At 45.6% G+C, this 23645-nt stretch overlaps 1 protein-coding gene across 4 annotated transcripts in view; it reads left to right on the top strand.

The window, feature by feature from the left end:
- Positions 1-23645, top strand: part of HELQ (helicase, POLQ like) — a 938511-nt gene that overhangs the window by 137305 nt on the left and 777561 nt on the right. For all 4 annotated transcript variants that reach the window (XM_069630384.1, XM_069630383.1, XM_069630386.1 and 1 more), the window contains 2 exons: positions 3559-3737; positions 12905-13105. In XM_069630384.1, coding sequence (XP_069486485.1) covers positions 3559-3737; positions 12905-13105 — 380 coding nt within the window. The remainder of the gene's footprint in view (positions 1-3558; positions 3738-12904; positions 13106-23645) is intronic.

Genomic DNA, 23645 nt, shown 5'->3' with positions numbered 1-23645 from the left:
TTGACATTGATCTGGTGTTTATTAGAGTGCAGTGAATCTTTTTGTTTTCCATGGTTTGTTTGTCTTTTCGGGGTTGTTGATGGGGCGATCTAGCATTAGTTCCTACTTTAGTACTTTTTTGCATGTAAATGTTTACTGGGCATCTATGATAATGCCAACATAAGTGTTAAGTGGCTAGACTGGCCTATTTCGGTGCAATCACTCTAGCTATTTGCGAGTATTAAATGAGTTGCTGTGTGCATGTTTAGAATCAAGGTGGTGAGGGACGTTTAAGGTTGGCTCATACCTTGCAACTTGAAATCTTTAACCATGACTGGAATTATGCACAAAGCAAACCTGACTATGTTCTAATATGGTAATACTGTGTTCTAGCATGGAAATGTATGAGCACAGCCAGTGTGAAAATGTTTTTATACTGGCATGTATCGTGGGCAAAGGCTTCATGAAAATGTTGTGGCAAATGTGCCTGTGCACTGGTGTTGACTTGCATCTCTTGGATTTTTTACATCTTTTAACCTTTTAACCCATTATTCAAAACATTTGCTTGTGCAGAGATTCTCCTAAACCGCTCCCCCGCCACCCCCCTCAAATCCCCACTGAATCTCTTGGTTGTTTCGGGCTCCCTCACTACTCTTGGTGGCTCTGCCATATTTCTGGGAACTATATACGTCCCTCCAATTAAAAGATTCACTAGCCACCACTGCTTTGCACTGGCTGCAGGCTAATGATTGTAATGCAAAGAAGCCTAGTTGAGTCTGCAGTAACAAAAAAAATTCACACCAAGATGGTTCCGTAAACCTCTGTTGATGGAAGTCCAATAATCTGCAGCAATAGATGACCGAAACAGCATAGCCTTTCCCGAAACAAGCTCATCCGTTATCATTTTTATTTATTGGGCACAAAGCTAGCATATGGAAGCAATGGAGCACTTTACAAGTCATAGGGGCATGGCCATGGTAAATGAAGCAGGGATACAAAGTAGCAGGGTGCTAACTGGAGTAGTAGGCCTAGCAATTTGGGGAGGAAACGGGGGGGGGGCGAGGGGTGGGGGGGCAGTAGATCACCAGTCTCGGATTCGGTGGCGAGTGTATGGACCTAGGTGATGAGGAGGAGCTTTAATCCATTTGGGCATATTAACTTCCATTCATTGCACGACTCCACGAGTCCCATTTCTGCACCCTTTGCTGCAAGATATTAGTGCCTTTTACATGAAATAGTTGACAAAATATTGATAAAACTATTTAACTGTAGCGTGAGACAGCCAAAGTACAAAACATTGCAATTATACTTCTATTCCAATGTTATTGAAGTTAAGAATGTGTATAATGTTTTCCTGTTTAACTGCTAAATCTGGAGTATAACACCTAAACAAAAAATTCCTTGGTCGCTCATCTCCAATTAATAATAGATTCATTGCCGCGATTAAAAAAGGATCATCCAGAGTAGACACCTGTCAGAACTGACACACGAAATGTTGAACGTCATACATACAGGAAAGAGGCCTTTACAGGAATTGGTTTCAATGCTGAAAAGGTTGCATTGGAGACGCATGCAATTACTGATTCACAGTTCTATGAAGAATGGGGCTAGTAGCTTTTACGTTTATCAAATGTGCACAAGCTCTTCATTGTAACATGTAGTTAAAATAATGATGAATGCATCCCTGAAAAATGCTTTCAAGATTCAACATGAAGCCAGGCAGGGATACACCTTTTATCCCTAGCTCTTGGACAGCTTAATTCCCCTGACTCGAGGTCACATTTAAAGAGGCAAATGGAAACTTTGTTTCAAGTGCTGCCGAGTCCAGATACAATGGTTAAAAACAGGATCTCTTGAAACAATGTTTCACTGCAGGGTTGTCGACTACACTGTCAGGTTTCAGCATGAAATCAGCGAAGCAACATGCATGGGACATAATGGCTTTCTTCTTTACTCAATTTTTTTTTAAAGGGATATTCGGGAGTGCCTCATTAAGCATATTTTCTAATTGTCTTCCTCTTGCTAATGACACTTTGACTTTATGAGCGTGGATATGCCCTGACTACCACACAACTGCACACATGGCAATCTAATTTACCTGACCATTATATCGCTTCTGCAAAGAGTTCTTGGACCTACAATGTCTGGTCAGTTTGTGTCAAAACCTTAATAACTGAGTATTTAATATTGTGATTTTTACCGAGGTGCACTGCACACAAACCAAACAGGTTTGACATTGCGCTAGGGAAACAGAGACGTACAGCAACAGAGACGTACAGGGTTGGAGCATTCCTTTCAGATCCAATGGAACCAATGCCTTGTGCAAGAAAGTGCTCATGAATAACACCGGTGTATGTTTGACCCGCTTTCTAGATCATGGCGTCGTTTCCAGGACTCTAAAGAGGGAGTCAAAGCCAACAGAGTTTTTTGTACTCATTTTAGATCTGCCTGAATTTAATTTCAAGCAATCGGTCCCAGGGTGGTCCGCGATCTTAGTGGTCTGTTAGTTCCTTGATAACATAGTATAACTTTTTTGAAAAAAAGTTTGTGTAAATATACTGGGTTATCATGGCCTTCCTTGTCAAAGGTATTGCAGACTAAAGAAAAGGATTTGACCACTCTAGTGGGCCCACACGTGCTCCCTTACCCTTATGACATCTGTCAAAGACTTATTCCTGATGATTGTGGCATGTGGATTTGACCCTCCAGCCACTACTGCACAGCCTTCCAACAACAGAACTCCAGCATCACATAGTGTTCTTTACATAGCATATTCTCTTTCCAGATGGCCAGGCCTAGTACAGAGCATCAATCCCAAAGCAAAACAAGATTCTTCTCCAATGGTTCATAGCATACGCTGGCTGCCTTCCCTTTGTGACTTTGGGTTGTTGAAGACATCTAGGAATCTTGTCGGTGACAATGTCAAATATACGTCAAGGCAATGGCGCACCCTTGCAGGAGGCGTTCATACTCTGCACTCCAGTCACTCCAGACTACTTCCCCTTGCAGAATCTTTGTATGCATTTATGCCCTGACTCAATTTCTCAGCTCCAAAGCAGCACCAGACCATTGAGTAGTGCACCAACATTATTGGCATGGCAGCATTCCCAGCACACATGGGGCCGCAGTCATGAGGAAACCAAAGCATCTTGGAAGACGAAAAGGGACACCAAGGTAGTAGGGAAGAAGGAACAAAAGTAGGAAAAGCAGAATCATTGTTTTTGGGGCCATACAATGGAATTGTTATTGGTTTTGAATGAAGATACTTGTTACGTAGGGTTTGGTAGACACATCCTAATAGTTAAGCAACTAGACTAAGGAAATTGAATTACAACAGCTTCTATCTTGTAGTAGGGAGATTTGTAACAAGGAGATAAGTTGTTGCCTGACTCGTATTTCTTCCCGGAACAAGAAGGGTATGTTGATTTGAAGTGAATTATGTAATCAAAGACTTAATTCTTCTGTTATTTGTGTTGCAAAGTCCTTTTGATGGTTCTGAATTCGAAAATGTCTACATCGTGGGAATGAACTTGTTGAAAGGAGCCACTTGAGCACACCTTTCTTCTTTCTGATTTCCAGATTGGCAGCACAGTTGTTTAACGTTAGAATCATTACAGCAAAGAAGAAACTTGATATATTCGCTGCCAACCAGTGGTGGAAAAACCCTTGTTGCTGAAATTGTAATCCTCCAGGAATTGCTGTGCAGGCAGAAAAATGTTCTTATGATACTTCCATATGTTGCCATTGTCCAGGAAAAGGTAAGGACACTGTTTGGTATTTCATTTATGATCTACAAGTTGCAATTTGAAACTGCAATGTTTTTCTTTCGATAATATTTCATCTTTCCTTCTGCTTTTTCAACACAATGGCTCTGCACACTTTAATTTGTTAAAATGTAAGATATGGCGTCATTACTCCTAGTGGCTCACCACTAGATCCAGCTACCCAGCAGGGATATTTGGGCTAAGTAAAGTATGACGTTTTTTGGTCTGGTTACTTCTACAGTGTACTTTTAAGGTTAAAAAAAGAAGGCTATAGACTAATTTATCCCTTAGTGGGCCTCATATTGCTACGATGACCTCAGTAAATCAAAATATGCAATTGCTCTATTGACGATTAAGATTAGATAATGATATTGATATTTTACTTCTATCGCGCTCATACACGCGTTTCAGAGCGCGACATGGCAAGGGAGGGGAACGGGAGAACAAAACAACGATCTTACTAGGCACAGTGACATTGAGAATGCGCAAGTGCATGGGGGAGTGGGAGGGGAAAAGTGCAAGGAGGGGGGAGAAGTGGAAAGTGCAGAGCAAAAGGAGAACAGAATAATTAATAATAAATAAAATAAATGATAAAAAGCAACAAAAGTGGTAGTGCAGCTGGAAAGTGCCAAGTGCTGAGGTTAAGACAGCAGATGGGGTAGGTCAGATAAGTGCCGGAAGAGAAAAAGCGGAGGCTGTATGGGTACAGATACAGACCCCATTGCAAGGGGTGGCCCGGAGGCAGTGCGGGAGGGTGGCAGGGTGAGCAGGAACCTGGGCCCGGCGGACAGAGGATGGCCAGGTGCACGGTGCCAGGAGAGAACAGATCAGCAGAGGAGAGGAGGGGGATGAAGGCACAAGCAAAGAGGAAGGTCTTGAGGTGCTTCCAGAACTAGAGATGGTTCTCCTCAACGTTTTAGAGTGGCAGGGAGACTGTTCCAGAGGGAGGCCCCAGCCGGAGACTATCCCCAGCTCGTTTCTTTGAAAAACGACTGACCCTGAGGGAGCTAGAGGGGTGAAGAGCTCGAGAGGGGAGGTATTTGCGAAGGGATAGCTGAAGGTGTTTTGGACCCAAGCCCCAGAAATCCTTGTGGACAATGCAAAGGGTTTTGAATTTAATCCTTGCATCCACTGGGAGCCAATGTAGAGATTTCACAGCTGGAGAGATGCGATCCCATGGCTTGAGGCCAAGGACAATTCTCGCAGTCCTGTTCTGGATTAGTTGCAGAGGGCAGAGAGTAGAGGCAGGTAGGTTAAGAAAGAGGCTATTGCAATAGTCCAACCAAGAGAGAACCAGAGCTTAGGAGACAGTGAGCTTCTGGGGGAAGGAAAGGAAGGGCAGAGTGCCTCTGAGGAGGTACAGTAGAAACTTAGACTTTTTAGAGACATCGGAAATTAGGGAGAGTAGGTGGCCGAGAGCCGCATGAAAATTATATTTCGTTAGCGTAGCACTGGAAATTTGAGCAGAACATTGCAGTGCAGTAGGCTAGAGTTTCCAGGTATTGGTTGAAAAGCCAGGGCGAGAGGTTAGGCCCCTGGGGAACACCAGAGGAAGAGAGGGAGATGGATAATAGGAAGGACCCCAGTATGACCTGGGAGGGTCGATCAGAGAGGAAAGAGGTCAGCCAGGCCAGAGCCTAATCGGTGATACCCAGGTTATCACGCAGACGGTTGAGCAGGATGAGAAATCGAGTAGGATGAGGACAGAGGGAATGTTAGAGTCAAGGTTGGAGAGCAGATCTTCACAGATGTTCAGGAGACCAGTTTCCTTGCTTCTGGCAGCTCTGAAGACAGACTAGTGGTCATGAAGACAGCCAATAGAATTAGAATGGAGGTTAAGCTGAGAGATGGCCAGCTTTTCCAGGGGTTTTCCCAGAAAGGGAGTACTGGAGATTGGGCGATAGTTAGCCGGACAGAAAGGATCAGCTGTGGGTTTCTTAAGAAGAGGGTGCACAAGGGAGTGCTACAGGTGGTAGGGGAAGGATCCAGAGGCAAAGGAGTGGTTGCAAAAATCAGCAAGTGCCGGAGCGAGAGTGTCAATGTGGTCCTTGATGGTTTTAGAGGAACAGGGATGGAACTGTTTTGACGAGGCTTTCATAGATCAGACTTGTTTAGTGGCCTCATCGTGGGAGAAAGAGGGTGGGTGGTAGCTGAGGGAGGGTCAGCAAGCACGAGGGGAGAGGCACGGAAGGGGAGGAGAGGGTGGGCAGGATGTCCTGCGTTTTTTAGATAAATTGAGAGGCAAGGGCATTGCAAAGAGATTGGGAGGCAAGAGGAGGGGTAGAGACTGCAGCAGAGTTAGCCAGCTCATTGCAGATTTTAAAGAGTTTGGCTGAGTTGTTAAATGCCGCAGAGACACAGGCTTGAATGTGGACTCTTCTTGGAGAGGACAGAGAGTCGGTATTGCCTTTGGAGCAGACGACAGTCCAGTTTGTCAGAGGATGAACAAGAAGCCCTCCATTTCCTCTCAGCCGCCCTACACTTAGGTTTAAGTGTACCTAGGTCAGAGTCATACCAGGAATTGCACTTGGCTTTAGACTTCAAGTGGATCCTCATGACAGGGGCAAGAGCATCAAGAGTATCAGAAATAGAGGAGTATAGAAGTGATAGGGCTGTGTCAGGGTGCGAGTCAGCCAGAGGAGAAGCGGGGGGGAGAGAAGGTGGCAGCGAAAGCCTCAACTGACACGCGCTTCATGGACAGGATGTCCGAGAAGGTAGGGTAGGTGGCAGTGTAGGGGTAAGGTTGGCTTGGGGGGAAGAGAGTGAGAGGTGAGGAGAGGAGGCAATGGTCACACCAGTAGAGGGGAATGGTCAGAGGAGATCAAGACATCAAGTGTGTGACCTGCAGAATGCGTCGGGCCGGAGGGGAGGATAGAGAGAGAGAGGGGGAATCGCAAAGGTTGCGAACAAGCAAAGATGAGGGACAGGGAGAATCAAGATGGTTAAGGTCACCAAGGAAGAGGAGTTGAGTGGTTGAGGCCTGGAGGGAGGACGAGAGGTCAGCCCACTCGGAGAGAAAGGGGGTGATTTGACCAGGGAGCCGTTGGAGAGTAGCAACAGTAAGAGAGTGGCTAGGAGAGATTAAGAGCCTGCAGACAAGGCATTCGAAAGAGGTGTAGATGTGAGTGGGAATGATGGTGGCAGGAATCCACTTAAGAAAGATCAGGGCTACACCACCTCCGGGCTGTGTGGATCTGGGTGTGGGGAGGATCTTGTAGCCATCAGGGAGGAGAGTGTCAAAGTTCGGGACAGAGCTGGCCGTGAACCATGTTTCAGTAAGACTGAGGACATCAAGGTCCAGTTTTTCGAGGAGGTGGCAGATGTCAGAGGAGTGTTTGACAGCAGAGCGAGAGTTGAGAGTGGCAAGATGCAGAAGGTTGCCACCCTTAAAGACATTCCGGGCAGGGGTACAAATCAGAGATATGCCCTGGGCAGGAGTGGAGGTAGCCTGAAGTGGGGCAGAGGAGGAGGGAGGAGTGGCAAAGGTATTCAAGGAATGAGAGGAAGGGACAGCCGGAGATGAGGGGAAGTTGATGAGGCTAGGGAAATGCCTATCAAAGAGGAGATTGGCCGGGGACCTTAGAGATTGTGCACTGTACTTTTTAAAGAATTAATTTCAGATTTTTTATTTAGATTTGTATAGTGCCTTTAGAACTTCTCTATCTCCAACAATGTTGTCCTTCACCCATTCTTTTCATTGATCTGCCTACTTCATCTATTTTGTTAGCTTAATTAGATCACATTTTTCTGCAGTTTTCCATTGTACTGCTATTTTCGAGTTCTCAAGGTAATCATGTGACAGTCACTTTACCACAACATTTCTATGCTTCATCCTAGGGTAATAGATTCACAATGCTCATTTCGTTTTCTCTTAAAATCTATTCTCTTTTCTCAGATCTTGTCATAATTCCCATTGATGATGGAGAATTGCTTCCTCTTTATTATCTGGGTCTGGGTCCTTGTTGGGGAGAATTCTCAGAAATGTGCTCATTACCTTCTACCTTGGAGACCCCCAGCTCTTTTTGCTGGACTTTAGGACTTTTAATTTCTAACCTGGAGAGTGAGACCTTTTTTTCCACTCTCTTGTGTATTTTGCTGTGATTTGGACTCTGTTTCTTTTGACTTTGGAGTCTGACAAACTCCATAGGCATCATATTTACCTTGAGGCACAAAGCACCTTCAGTGCAGTGACACAGGGAAGTCTCTTAGATTTCCCAAAGGTTTAAATACCTTCTATTGATGAAACTACTGTTTCCAAGAGCAGTGAAGTGAAATTGACTTTACTTACATTTTGTAACTTTCTAGACCCAGCACACACTATTTTACCATAGGGTGATAGAGGGGTTATTTTGTATCCCCTTTGTCTAGTTTCTCATGTAACGTGTTTGTTACCCTTTCTTCATGGCTGGTGGCAGTGGTTTACTTTTTACTACCATTGTGTGTTTTTACCGCAGGCTGCGTTCGCAGCTGCAGTAAGGGACCCATGTGTGCCCATTTTGTCAAAATGGCTCTGGTCTTGTTTTTTCGACATTTCTTGCTGAAAAGGTCCTTCTTGAGATTTAATCTGTGTGCCAAACCAGGTTTGGTCCCTTTGTTAGTTTTGGCTTTGGCGGGATTCACAAGTGAAACCCTGTGACAAGGCGGTGGAAACGAAGGAAGATCAGAGCCAGGACAAGACCTCTAGCAAGAAGCCAATCAGACCTTGGGGGGATGAGGCCATAATGGAGGGGAGGCTACAACCTGGGAGAGACAGACAATTGGACCAATGGTAATGCTCTAGAACAAGAATGATTCCAAGGATGTCATACTGTTACAGGTCTCTGGTGTTTGTCTTCTGAATTAGAGAGAAGAGTTGGAGCAGGGCCCGGGGCCTGAGGAGGAGGTGGCCTATGAGTGGGCCTATTGACGTCCGGCCATAAGGAAACAGTAGTCCAAGTTGCACCCGTTCTGCCCTATCCTGTTATAACCCGTTTATAGAGCCTTACTAAGACATTTATCCGCAAAGAAGAAGTTAGCCGTGAGAGAGTTGCTGCTGACGGCCCTAACGGCACTTGAGATCCAGCTGGAGGCGACTGTCATCCAGAAACAAAGGTGAGCGTCGAGTGAATGAGAGGAATACTGAATGAACAGAGAGGCAGAGGACCGTGCTAACAGTTGTCCAGGAAGCCTCCCCAACAAGGGGAGGGGCTGGGCCAAGGAGGCTGGAGTACGACCAACACCAGTGAGGGTGTGAGCTGGAGACCTCCTCTCTGGAGAACTATAGAGAAATGAATACAGAGGCTTGAGAGACAATGCAAGACTTTAAGGAATTGATGAGGAATGATCCCTAGGAAAACAGTTTCCACAGAATAAAAGGCAATAGTCTCATCTCCTGGAGAAGACTCCCGAACACTGTTAGCCTCAACAGAATGATTCGTGAACAGTATCTTCACCTTTTGAGAAAGAAAAGCAAACGGCATGTTGTCCCCCATTTTCCCTACAATTAAAGGAGCTGCTTGTTTCTGCAAATAAAAAGTCAGTAGGTCTAAAGTGTTGAAGGCTGGTCTTCTCATTTCCAAATACCTACATTCCCGCCTGGCTCCAGTATGTCTGGGAGGGGCAGAAAGTGAGGGAGGTGCCCAAAACTCCTGTGCCTAATAACCCTTGGTCATAGGAATACACCAAAAGGTAATTGGCCGGCCGGCTGTCTTTGGAGGACAGCCACGCTGCTGTGTGATTGACAGCTAGGCTGCAATGAATGGGAGAAACCTGCTTAAAAGGCGAGGCTTTATGGCTTGGAAGGCAGAGTCGACCACTGGACGAAGGAATCTGAAGAAGAACTTGGAAGAGATGCCTGCTGCAACTCCTGGACCTTTGATTTGCCCGGTGAAGCCCTGCTGCTGTGCTGAAGCTCAAAATTCATTTCGACTAGAGAAGCCCTGTAAGGACGACTTCTCCCCTTGGGTTGGTGGGACCAATCAACCCCAAAGTGAACACTTTTGGACATCCTATTGGAGCTGGCTGTACTTCCACTGCTGCTTTAACCAAAGTGCCAGGAAGAGGAGCACCAGACTGAGTGCATCGCTTTTAAGTTCAGACCCGAGCCTCAGGAGGATCCTACGTACTCCCTGGAAGCAGGACTGACCAAACCTGAGCCACCTCAACAGAGTGCGGGACCCCAGATGTAAGGAAGGTCTAGAGTGGTATCCAAGTGTTCACGGTGGTGCTATTTGCTAAAACGCGAGGAGCTGAACCCACAAAGTGCCACTGAATTGAAGCTTGACCTTTGCAGCCGCCGACCTACCCATTGTGTTGCAGGTGTCCCCAGAAGTCCTCCCTGTTGTCCCCGTGACTGAAACACACAAACAATAGGATCTGCAGAGCCACACAGGAACAGAAGCCAGCTTGACCCATTTCTTCTAACCAAAGGTACTATAAACCTAAGAGGACTTGCCTCTTGTGGTGTAGTCTGGTATCCAGTCAATATTTCAAAAACATATTTTCGAAATGCCTTTTTTTCGAAAACAATAAAACAGGGGTTTGGGGGTGGGGGGAATCCCCCCCCCCCATTTAAAAAATAAAATGAAAAAAATGGACAAAATTGCATCGAGAAAATGGCATTTCGAAAATATGGCATTCGAAAAAGTCACTATAAACCGCGTAGTCTTACTTGTTCTCAGTTGAGACTTGCCTTGGTCGCCCTGGCAGAGTTGCTTGGTGCTTTGCACCTCACAAGCCTCCCAGCTTGTGGCCCTTTAAGTGTATCTTATTTCTACAAACATTTCTAAAAACATTGTGAAAGACTTTTACTTACCTGCAATTAATATATTGAGTTCCCCTAGACTGTGTTCAACTAACATTGACTGTCCTGGCTCCCTGAGAGATTCTTCTACCTCTGACCTTGTGCTTTTGCTTTTCCCCCAGGAAAGGGTTAATTTACTTTGCATTGGAGGGTTTTAAAAGTACTTACCAGTTTATTAACTATTTGTTAACCTAGGTTTTATTCCCCTATCCAAGCCCTTGTCCCCAAACTCAGTATTGCTCTAAATCCACCAGTGATAAATCAATGTCCACAGTGTCCTAGCTATTTAAGTCAACTGTGGTTGTAGGAAGTGTCTGTGCGATACCCAATGGATATCATCTGATTTAGAGAAACAGTGTGTGTTTTGAAGTATATTATAATTGTTACATATTTTCCTCCCTTCTGAAGAAGGCTTCTATAACTGACACAATAATTGTTTAATCAAGAAATCTCTAGTGTCTATTTCAATAACTGTCACTGTGAAACTCTGTTACAACCCTACTGCTCACATTGACACGTCTTGAGATAAACCTGGCTGCTCAGCCACATCACCAACCTGTGTAGTACAGACTTATACCAAAGGTTGTGTTCCCTATTGCCAGGTGGACATGTTCTGCTGTCCCCAAAGGGTACTGCACACAATCCTGCCTAACAGTCCTCCAGTGCAGCCCCCATTGTTTGCAGAAATGTAACTCTCCTGTAGCTCTGTTGGTCAATTTACTCTTGTATCTTTTTATTTGTTCTAAAGTTTATTTTTTTCAGTTTTTCCAGATTTATTTCCTGTGCTGTCACTCAGCACCTGTACATCACTCCCGCTATTCTCAGAACTAGCCACTGACATGGCTGGTGTTCTTGTAAGTGTATCCTTTATTTCACAGTGTTGCATTAAAGGATATATTTGTTTGAGTTGAAATGAGTATATGCACCCTTCCACATAACTTTTCTTTTTTGCTTGTAATTTGATTTACCTGATCTGTTGAGTTCTGAATCCTACTGGATAACCATCTGTTGGTCTTCTATTGTTTGATTAAAAGAACTTGCCTGTAGAGGTTTCCTTTGCGTATATTTGTGTTTCTTTCTTGCCTGCACTTTCTCTCGGCATACTATGTGTTGTGCTTGTGGACATGACACTGCTGCTGCATTGCCTTCATTCGTATTTCACCTAGTGAAAGGCCATTATATAATTACTCTTAGTTGTTTCTGTTATGCCTTTTCTAGATGATACATTTTTGCTTTGGCCTTTTTAGTACATACTGCAAATGACAATATTTTGTATAGTAACTCTGTGGATCCAGGGTTTTACTTTATTTACTCTCAAGTTTCATATGAAGAGCGATCTCTCTGTTCTTGTGCTTTGTGTTTTGTGCTTAATCATGTTAACTCCATTCTCCCTTCTTGACTTCTGTCCATTCATGCTACTTCGTTAATTTCTCTTTACATGTGTCTCTTCCTAATTTGTTGCGCCAATGTCGTCCAACAAGGCCGAAACATGTCTGAGGTTGCTTGGTTTTCGGTGCAGAGGGGATCTGGCCTAGCAGTTCGGGCTGGGCTGCTACCATTGGTGGCGGCAGCTGACTGATTTGCACATGGCCGGACCTCTTTTGCAATGGCGCAGATGGGCTAAAAAACAGTGGTGTGGAAGGTTGCCCAGAGCAATTGCCAGTGGTTCAGATTCATTCAAAACTTTCCACCCATCACTTTTGTGGTCACAGTTTGTCTCTCCATGTGAGGGAGGGTATGCCCAGACGTGGGTCCCTTGCTCGCTGTGCCATAGGGAACCAGGCTGCACCTCACTGAGGAGGTCCAACAAGGCTGAAACATGTCTGGGGTTGCTTGGTTTTCTGTGCAGAGGGGACCTGGCCTAGCAGTTCGGGCTGGGCTGCTACCATTGGAGGCGGCAGCTAACTGATTTGCACATGGCTGGACCCCGTTTGCAATGGCGCAGACGGGCTAAAAAACGGTGGTGTGGAAGGTTGCACAGAGCAATTGCCAGTGGTTCAGATTCATTTGAAACCTTCCACCCATCACTTTTGTGGTCCCAATGTCGTTTGTTGCCTTTCTGTTTCTTATTGCTCACAAGCCGGAGTCTCTTGTATCTGGCGTCAGACTATTTCCTTAATAGCATAAGGTTTCTGGCAGAGAAGAGCGACATCCACAAGGTCCTAAAGTCATTGACATCTTGCTTGAAAGTACAACAGTTAACTTCAGTGTTAAGTCTTTAAAAAAGTTATGTAATTGCAAAAGAATCCTTCTTGAAATTCTGTATACAGCAATGAAACACCGCCCTTGAAAATATCTTTAATGTGTCACAAAGTGATTGATTGTTAATGGAAATGTGTTTACCGGTTACTTTTTAAAATCAATTTGTGTTCCTTTGTAGGTTCGGGGTCTGTCAACCTTTGGAGTGGAACTGGATTTCTTGGTTGAAGAATATGCAGGAAGTAAAGGAAGATTCCCTCCGATCAAACGAAGATCAAGAAATTCCTTGTATATTGCTACAATAGAAAAGGGGCACAGTTTGACAAACTCATTGATTGAAACAGGACGAATCAGCGATCTGGGTCTTGTTGTTGTTGATGAGGTATATCATCTCTTGTTTATCATACCTTTTATTATGTTTAAACAGTTAGGAATGCATGCTAAGTGACTAACGTTTACCCTTGCTGTGTGTCACGTGTAAGGAGGTTAAATTCACATCCCCTCCGTAACCACGGAAGCTGAATGGAGTACGACCCTTCCACCTTGGTTAGCACAGATTCCTGGTTCTGAATAACATGTAAACACAAGGCAGCCAATGGGGCTAAAGGGGTTAGAGAGAGGTTGTGGATAGGTATGGGGCGGTTTTAGGGAAACCGGAAAGAGGGTTAGGGTATGTGATAGGATAGGAAGGGGGAAACGCAGGGAATATGCCCTAATTCGGAAATCCTGACTCATACTCCTGAACCTGTACCTGCTTCCTATACACATAAGCCATGAGCATCCCACACAAAGCGATGATCATGATAAGGTAACACACAACATATATATAACCTGACGTACACATAGCATGCACATGATAACCAAGCAGATGAATGAACATGTAACATACACCATGAACAAGGCTGACAAACAGTGTCCCCTTCTTAGTTGTATGGGACAGGAAACCAATGTTTTGCTAGTACTTATTCACGTTCCCTTCAGTGTTTTCATGCTTTATCTTCCCAAGCAAGAACAGAATGATGCTTGATTCAAACTCACTTGCCGTGTACCACAACAGCAAACCTTGCCCAGAACACAGAGAAGAGTAAGAAACCCCACCCCCCCGCCCCCTTAGGGTTCAGCAGCCTGTTAAAAGGCACATTGGCCTGCCATGCGACTAATGAATGAATGCATGTATGATTGTTCCAAATTAAACTGCTTGTTGAAAATTCAACGAACTGTCCTATGAATCATAAATCAGCATGTACCAGTTCCAAACTAAGCCACGTGCTGCTAGGCAGGCGACTTAACATGTGCCAACATCATAATGCACTTGTTCACTTATCAGAATTTTGGGGAGCCTCCAACGTTATCCCAGAGCGAGAAAACGATCTGCGTGGTCTAACAATGTTGGGCCTGACTTCCCGGGTCATCGAGCGGGGTTCAGCAGCGTTTCCATTCCAGTCCTCGGTTCTCTGCCCGAAATCGTTTGCCTGCCTGCACACGCCCTGCCCGTACTGCATAATCTGCAAATTATCAGCAATTAGGCACCAGCAGAGGCAGCCTTAAGGGTGCCCTAGTGGTACACATGCAATGCACGTTGCCAGCGGGCACTCTACCAAATGTAGAGGCCCCACAAATCCTGACACTGCGGGTTCATGATACAAAATCATCACCCATTCAAGAAAACCTAGTCCAATTCCCATCTTTTCAAATAGTGCAAACATCTAATTCCGCTCAATGGAATCATGGACCGAGCGGGAGCCCAGAGAATTGATACTGAGTAGGCCATCCTGTCCTATCTGCTAAGGTTAAAGTGAGGTATAGAAGTTCGATCTTGTTGTGTATCGGGTCACTAATGATACACTAATCATGTGGTTGTCACAAACTCTGTGACCACCCACATAGTTACCCTTAGGAATAATAGACACTGATCTTATTAGTGTGACAAGTACTACTAACAGTTAAACACTATTTTATTATAAACATAATAAAAACAAAAAAATATGCATATGACAATTACATGTGTGCTTCCTGATAACACACATACTCATTAATTACATATTACAATGGTGTACGCACGTTAGTTACTTTTTCTCTGCCTATATACATTGTAATACCAATCATGAAATATGAATCCAAATAATTGAGCTATACATATTTCATACTATTCTTTTTCGTGGGACCAATGTTGATGTTATTTTGTTTGAGAAAGTCCTAGGAATTAGTGCCAGTCCCTTAATTTAGCCTGGCATGTTTCTTTCCGAATGGTGATGGTGGTAATTCCTATCGAGTCATTAGCAATATAATGAAGTAAAGAAGGTGTGCTCTGTGCTTTGAGGGTGCATTTGCTGTGAAGCAAGAACATACCTGAAAATGACTACTTGAAAAGAATCAATGAGTGTCATGCATTTTACTTGCTACACAGAATAAATGGTGACCTCCTTTCTGTGTCTGGGTGTTCAGGCTCCATGCTTGTTCAATATATAGTTTGATGCCACCATTACAACAACATGTGGCATGGTGATGGCAGCCGCTACCTGATCTTGAACCTGGGGGCGACTATTTGAGGGAGGATCACATGGAGGAGATAGCGTCCGGGGAGATGTCATGGCTTCATTGGATGAGGCATTATACCCCCACTGGCCTGTGAAAATGACCCCTTTATATCTAATACCCTTATGGCTTACTGCCATATGTCTACACCCCCTGCAAGGGAAACTAAAGGAACCCTTTCCCAAAGCTCTGTAGATCAGATTTCCATCCCTTGTCTAAAATGTGGAAGGTCCAAGGCAATCTCTTCCAGCTCTAGAACTGATAAATCATTCGGAACTGTTGAAAGTGATTTTTCAAGTAATCCATGGCACTCAACAGCAATTGACTCCTTTTCCCACAATCACTGAAATACTGGGGCAAGGAGGGAAAGAGCAACGCAGAATGAAAGGAGCCCCAAGCTCAATGAGCCTTCTAGGTGTTTTCAAAGTCCATCTGTACGCAGGAGATTTAAAGACCAGAGACCAAGTCATTGGGTCTGCTGCTTGGAAGAAGTGTCCTTCAACCACAAAGCCTGGGAGGCCTAGAAGAATGAACCGAGTGGCACACCAGAAGAAAAGGGAAATGCTGGCTCACCAAGAGAGAAGGGAAATGCTGCAGGTCACACTGATGACCTGCCAGGAGGCAGTGGAGAACTCCTGGCCATGCCAAAACCAAAGAAAGCAACATTTTACTTACCTGGCTATCAATCGATAAAGGCGTGCTGAGGCGAGGCTGCAGGAGACATCTGAGCGAAGCAGAAGCAGTTCAGAGGTGAAAGCAGGTGGTACACTTAGTGCTTCTGCCCAAACACTGTTGTGAATCTGGGGCCTTTCGCCAACCGTGCCAAATACGAACTGTGATAATGAAAGTCACAGAAGGAGACAAAGTAAAGATACTGAATGAGAAACAAGAAAGCATATTGCAGCTTAGACACCTCCCAAGATATGATTGCAAGGAATACAAATATGTGGTGAAGCCAAATCAGAATTAGAGAAACACGAAAGAATATTGTAAATAAGACCCCCACAAGATATGATTGTATGAAAAACAATTATGTGGGGAATACAAATCGAAAGATGTATCAAGGAGATGTAATATACCAAAGAGGGTATGCACAACTGTGAAAGTAAGAGGAACAACATGGAATGGTAAGAGGTCCTGGCAGCAGAGTAAACCAGGCAATTAAAATTGTGTGTGAATACAAGAAGCACTGGCAGGAGAGTATACCAGGCAATCATCAGTGTGAATACAAGAAGTCCAGGCAAGGGCATATACCAGGCGGTTGCAGGTCTACAAGAAGACTTACAACTGTGTTTACCACACAAAAGGAACGTGTTGAAAGACGTGGAACTACAAAGCTAAGCAGCTTTCTAAATAACAGTACTTTTGTGGGCCAAGAAAGACACAAGGAACTGTTGGACCAAGTATCATTTGTATTGAGGAGAATTCCAAGGGAAGGGAGCCACCCTCTGGAGCGAATGCTTTTCATCCTTGCAGAACCTTTGTGTTGGAGCTGTTTATTCTTTCTTTACAAATTCTTTTGCAATCACTTATAGTGTGAGGGTCAGAATATAACTTTTGGACACAAGTACGGTTTTGATTTTGACATCCTGGCACAGACGACAGATCCTTAGTTTTTGATTATATGTAGGGGACTTCCACTTAGAGCAGGGTCAGAGAGGCCTTTTCTCAACCATTTTGTTTTCAATAAAATTATTTAACTGAAAACTTAACTTGTTTCCGAGGTTCATTCCTGACTCTTCACACAACAGTCCATTTTACTTCAAACAGTGTATTTATCATTTAAACACTTCTGTTGTTGTGGGAGCGTAGACCGAGACAAATATATATGACCTAGTCCAAACTGTGGTGTGAGGAGCTAGGAATAAGACACAGACACAGACATTCATGGTTTTGGTCAAAGACTTTTATTAAAATAAAAGGGGGGTTGGAAATGCCTCTCTGTCCCTGTTCTAAGAGGTGTTTTTCTACCTAAAACCAAAACTAAGGGTCTGTCAATGTCAGAATGGCCAAAGCAAAACCGTCCTGTATCCAAAGTACTATTCTGGCCCTCACATTCTTATAATCCACTCTAAGGTGAAAAGGGAACTTGTCTTTGGCCTTTAGCAGTGTACAAATGTTCCAAAAGGAAATGTGTACCTCCAACACAAAGTTCCTGTAACGCTCACCTGACTCCCACGGAGGCGCTGGCCTGGTTCGCGCTGCTGTGACCTCTTCTAAGGTGATGCGCAGGGTTCGGAAGACGGACTGGACCGGGCCCCCAAATCTGGTTTGTCTGGCTCGCAGAAGTATCCTTCTGTAGACGAAAATAGGGGATTAACTGTCTGCAGGGTAATGCAGTCAGCCTCCCACTTTCCCCTCTCACCCTCCTCGAAACCCTTCTGTGATTCCTCGAAGCATCTCATCTTAGGGTCTGGAAGGACGAGCTCTCCATCCTACTTCTGATGCAGGGGCGCGTTGGTATCCAGTTACTTCACTGGATTTTCGGATTGGTGAGAACCAAACTTGCTTGGCTTCCAGGTACGTTTTTTTTTTATAAGAGGTTCCCCTTGTGTCCATGCATTAATGTACTAATGCTAGTGTCTTTTTCCCCATAGGGGCCGGGGTACGGAATGCCGGGGAACAGGCACCGACCCGAGATGAGAGGTGAAATCCTTGTAGAAATCAGATAAGTCTTTAATGAGGGTTTTTTGGTAATGTCTTTTCATTCGCTCATTAACGCTGATGTCTCTTTTTCCCCTTAGGGGCCGGGGTCGGGAAATGCCAGGATGCGGCGCGGACCCGAAATGAAGAGGGAATGAATCAACAGGTAAGTCTTAACATGGAGATTTAGCTTTCCTTATTCCCTTCTCTCTCTCTCACCTTTTGTTCTGGTCTTTTCTCCCTAGGCGCTGGGGCGTGACTGCGAATCCGGATGATCGCTGCTGAACATGGAGGTGCCCTGTAAAGGTGAGTGGAATGCGGCGCTGCAGCGATCGACGCGATGAGCTTTTAAATGAAAGTCTTCCTTTTCAGGATTGTCGGCGAGATGTCTCCGGGATGCGGATTTAGCAGGCAAGGACTTTTCCTTCTTCTGGTCTCTTCTTCTCTTCCTTTGCAGGTGATCCAGGATGCTGGCAGGCGTGGCAGAAGTCAGGATGCAGGAGCAGACACGGTGAGCGTCCAGCTGCTAGATGCAGAACAACGCGAAGCACGTGTGGCTGTTCGGGTGGGGTTTAAATAGCCTTGGAAGAATTTCCAGGTATGTATCCTTCCTCCAATCAGGTATGTATCCTTCCCCGACCACGCCCGGATGGTAAATTAGTCCCACAGATAAAGTAGTTCCTTTCAGGCCTCAAGGAGGCCGGGATCCTGCAGCATGGTCTGCATCAGGTAAGTGCACCCAAGCACTTCCATAATGAGTCTGGCGCCATAGGCGCCAGGACACTGTCCAAAGGGCCCCTATATGGGGTTGCTGGGTCCTTCCTTGGGGACTGGATGTCCGCTTTCGGGGACGCAGGGCTTGAACCGGCTCCCCGGGAGCGGGCATCATGACAGTTCCAGAAGGATGGAGTTCCTTGTTACAGAGAATGGTTCCCTTCACCTGCAGTTCTCTTCCCTCAGTTTTATATTCAAAAATATCAGTTCCTTAAGTTTCTCTTGATAAACACAACTGGTATACAAGACAACTTGGCTGTTAGTCTTTATCTTGTTAGGATACCTGGTGTACTCTCCTACCAGGGTTCTCTCCTTTTTAATGTTTCCACAGCCTTTTGGTAGTGAAGGCGAGCGTCCCCATATAGCACGATCCTCCCCACAATGAGAGACAATAATGGACTCTCCCAAGATGGGAATAAGGCTAAGACAAAGTGTGGGTGAGCTTAATGGGAGTTTATATAAGTCAGAATAGGGCATGAAAAGGACTCTGCAAACTCCGAGAGCGCTCTGTCTGACAATAGCAAAGACAGGCGTATATATTTACAAAATGTGTCATAAGAACCTACACACTATAGGGGGCACACATTCGTGGGGATTGGGTGGCGACGACTAACTATAGGTGCAGCTGTGATGTGGTTTGCCGTGGTTGGTGGACGTCACTGGTTACCCACGTGGGCCGGGCCGGGCAGGTCAGCTGGGCTCATCCGGGCGGTGGTGTTGTGCCAGCCGTGACCAGTGTCAGTGATGAACGTCTTTCTTGGCTTTCCGCCCTAAGGCCACACACACCATATTCATCCAATATTGCAATATTATCTTCCCCGGTAAATCTTCCAATGGGTTATTCTACAGGTTAATGCAACACAGGAGGAATGCCCTAGAGTGGGGTCTTGTGGTGATACATCAATACATGGTTACCATCGTCCTGTTGACCGGGTATCATAGGTCGCGAGGTTGGGTCTCACGACAAGGGACGAGCTGTCCAAGTTATCATGTCCAGTTAGAAGTCATTATGAATGTGTTCCTACAATGTTGCTATAATATTGGGTGTCCTAATTTTACAGGGGCCATTAACCTGGGGTGAGCTCGTGGGTCGTGGAGCCTCAGAAAGGGCGCCTTCGGGCCTGCGTTTATGGCCGGGGTTTACTGCTGGGTTGTAAATAATTCAGGTGGCTGGCCGAGGCCCTGGGAGCTGCGGGGGAACGTGAATGTTTGAAGCGGCTCCAGCCGAATTGGGGGAGGTGAAGCAGAGCAGCACAGGCCTCTGCTTTCTGTCTGGCAGCCTTCAATGGGGAGGAAGGGGGAATGCCTTGGATGTGCCCACAATGGTATTTTCCTGGTGCGTTGCAGATTATGTGGAAGAGGCATAAACATTCATATAATGTACAATACTCATTGAGTCTTTTCAAAGCTATGTTTTCTACATTGCTAGTGCCTTTTACATGGCCATTTCAAATGCGTTACCTATATGTTAAGTATTTAGCAATCACAACATTTTGTTACATTTCTATACATGCGCGGTAAGCGAGGTAGTGGTAAGGTTGGTGGAGCACGCAGGAACAACTGACCAATGAGACTGATGGCAGTGACACATGGTGAGCTTAGACCTACATATTGTGCATTTTCGTGCACCATTTACATGAGCTCCGAATGGGGGTGAATTTGTCTTCCTTTGCACTCTAGCAGCATTAGTTCAGTTATGGCATGGGACCTTTTGGTGCATTCTTTTCGGTGAAACATATAACATAAAAACCCCGGGACACTTTTACCATTTGCGCATAGCTACAGGGATATGGGTACTGCAACCAGAATGCCATATAAACACACATTCTGCCACCTTCATGGAGGTTACATGTTTTAGTCAAAAAAGGTCATGGAGAGAAGAGTTTCATCACAGGTAGTTTGCTCGTTAGTATTTGGGGGCTCTGCATTTGTCGGGGGACCATTTTACAGTTCTTTTCCACCCGGCCCTGCTGGCCGGGTCATACTGAGAACAGTGATACACTGCGGGAGGTGAACCTTACAGTGTTTGCATCTAGCATTAGCTCATGTCCGTCTGTTCGTGGGAATGGGCTCTCAGCGGATCTGCCAGGGAGCTGCGGCCGCAGGGACAAGTGAGACTCTCCAAGGGTGGGGGCCGCGATGTGGTGCACAGGGCTCATGCCATTTTGATTTCACAAAATGGTTTCCAGGGCCTGGCTTAATACAGCATATTTGGTCAATGTCTTCAGCCAGTGGTCCACCCGCCACCTGGGCCCTGGTGGCAGGGGGGAACCCCCGATGAGCCATGGACTTCACAAGGGGGGAGAGGCTGCGGGGGGGTCTCTTGGACCAATTCTCCCATACATTTGTCCTGATGTATCCTTATGAGGACTTCCCTGGGTACTTTATTTAACACACTGTTGAACTTGACGATCCCTGGTGTGCTTTCCTGCCAAGGCTTTCTCTCATGAACACACTTACAACTTCAATCTGCCTGGTATACTCTCCTGCCAGGGCTTTTCTCATGTGGGCTCTGCACACACTTACAAACTTGACAGTTTCTAATATATATTTTTTCTGTCTTGTCTTGAATCAGCCTGGTATACCATCCTGCCAGGGCTTCCCTTATAGGTGTACTGCATACACTTGCATACTTAAGTTTCTTATACTTGTTCTGCCTCTTTAAGAAATGTTCAAATGCTTGTTTTCTCTCATACGCTTCATTTACGATTATTCGATTCTGGCAGGGTTGCCAATTCACTGCAGTGTTTTCTCTTCCCTTAGTTGGACTCACTGGCTCGTGCTGGCATATGTTGGTTCTCCTGTGGCGGTCTTTTGGCATTTCCGCTCCCACTTGCTGCCTCTGCTTCTCGGGCTCCCGCTCATCTGTTATTGGTCTTTCTGGGCTTTGGTGGTGTGGAGGCTGCCTTCCTGTAATGGTGAACGCCCAGAATCCTTTAGCTTGTTTCTAGTATTCTGGCAGCGTGCTCCCACTTGTAGTCCGCTTCCCTGGGTCCATTTCGGTGAGCTGGTGGGCTCCATGGACACCGCACCAGCCCCATGGTTGGCACCGAGAGAAGTAGCGTTCTCCAGCCAGAGTTTGCCTGTCAGCTGGTCTGCCTGTTTAAATCTCCCTGCATCAGACTTGTTCCTGCAACAACTAGAGCGCTGCATGTGCTCCTGGCTTCCAGTGGTCTTCATAACTTGGCTCATCTTCTTAGTCACAGTATTTTCGTTTTTAGGGCAATGATACTCTGTTTCTGATAACTTTTATGCAAAGTCTGAACAAGGGTTCTTGTGATTTTAAGACAAGTCACTTCTCAGGACTTGAATGCAGAATCTGGAAAGGTTTTTTCAGGCATTGTGAAAGGCAAGTCAGAGAAAGTGTTTTCAGTACCTTTCCTAGGTGGGTGAGGGGAGATATGGCAGTGTGCCATTAAGGCATTGACGCTGGCAGGGGAATCCTCAAAAGAAAAAGGGGAAAGCAATGTCTCGTCTGATGTCATGACACCCTCCCGAGGGCTGCCTCCCCCATCTGATTTCCCGCCCGCCCCATATATCCACCCCACGGGTCAGGGTCAGGTAGCTGCTGTCGTCCCTTGGTCACATGGGGGAGAGGTCACTGCCGGGAAAGGAGTGATGGCACCATCATATTCATCACAGTGATTATAAACTTATAATTAGGACAGGACTGGCCTTACGAGATGAAACGCTCAATATATGTGCTTCAAAACAGGCTGGTTCTAGGGTAACTTGGCCATGCTACTGCAAATATGGAAAAGGAAGCTACATCCACAGCATGGATGGCAAGCGTGGTCCTGTGACTATAAATGAGTGAACAGTACTCGCGCTGTAGGTTGTGTGCCTTGTAATATCATGTAGTTTGATTTCTTACCTAATTTCTTTTGTGGAAATGCTCCAACAGGCAAGTATGTTCTCTGTATTGTTTTCTAATTAATTCCGCTCATTTGACTTTCCGTAGCATGTGCAATAAGATTGTTTGTTCTGCATTAAGGAACATCGGTTTCCCAGCCCCGCAGCGCCCCAGTGTGAGTGTTCCCTTTTCTGCACTCACTGGTAAGTGTTGACTCCTCTGGGCTTCTCGGTTCACACCTTTTTGCTCCACCTTCCCACGTGAACCCCTGCACGCAGCGCTCGCTGTTTTAGGCAGTTTGCAGCCCCACTGTTCCATGGCAGGAGCTGTGGAGAGCCCCCCTCGCTCTCTGTGACCAGCAGCACCTTGGAGGCTTCAGTGCGCCACCGCTTCTGTTGTGGGCACCGGGAGGAGGGATTTCAGGAGTCTCGACTCTCCCAAGGCTAGTCTTGGCCCCGGCGACTCCCTCACACTCCTGCCTAGCCCGCCTTTCCTCCAGCTGGTTTCTCTCCAGCCCGCTCTGTCTCCATACGCGCGTCCTTTGCCAGCTCCTTCTTCTGAGGCCATCTCTCCCTCTCACTCTTATACACCTCGGGCTTGTTAACAGGCTGCAGGTGCAAGTCCTCCACATTAATTGCCTGACCTCGGTGAAACATACTAGTGTGACATTGCTTGCTGAGGTACCTTCACTGTGGATACTAAAAAATAGACCTCAGCGCCCTCCTTTCCCGTTGTGAACAGGTTTCTGTCACATGAATTAGGTAACTGAACTGAGAAATGTGGTTCCTCTACTCCGTTTGTAACAAAAATTGCACTTGTGGATGTTACTACTTAATAAATTCATGCGCCATACAAAAAAGTACACTCCACACAATTGTTGTGATAATAAATGGTGTTTTGGTATTTATGTACAGTTGCCCTTTGTGATAACACGTTGTAAGAGGGTATGCACTTCAAAAACACTCCGGAGTCTCTGATAATTTGAGTGTGTTTACTTCTGTTCCATGCAGGTTACAGATGAGTATTAACGTTTAAGATAAGCATAAGGTAACATCTACCAGCCCCCATGTAAGCTGGCTCCAACTGTCACTCTAAGGAACTCTCATACGAATAGCAT

This window comes from Ambystoma mexicanum, chromosome 6q (genome assembly GCF_040938575.1).
Source record: "Ambystoma mexicanum isolate Mex_15411 chromosome 6q, UKY_AmexF1_1, whole genome shotgun sequence".
Classification (NCBI taxonomy): Eukaryota; Metazoa; Chordata; class Amphibia; order Caudata; family Ambystomatidae; genus Ambystoma; species Ambystoma mexicanum.
The sequence above is the reverse complement of the archived record's forward strand: the minus strand, read 5'-3'. Positions and strand labels throughout refer to the sequence as shown.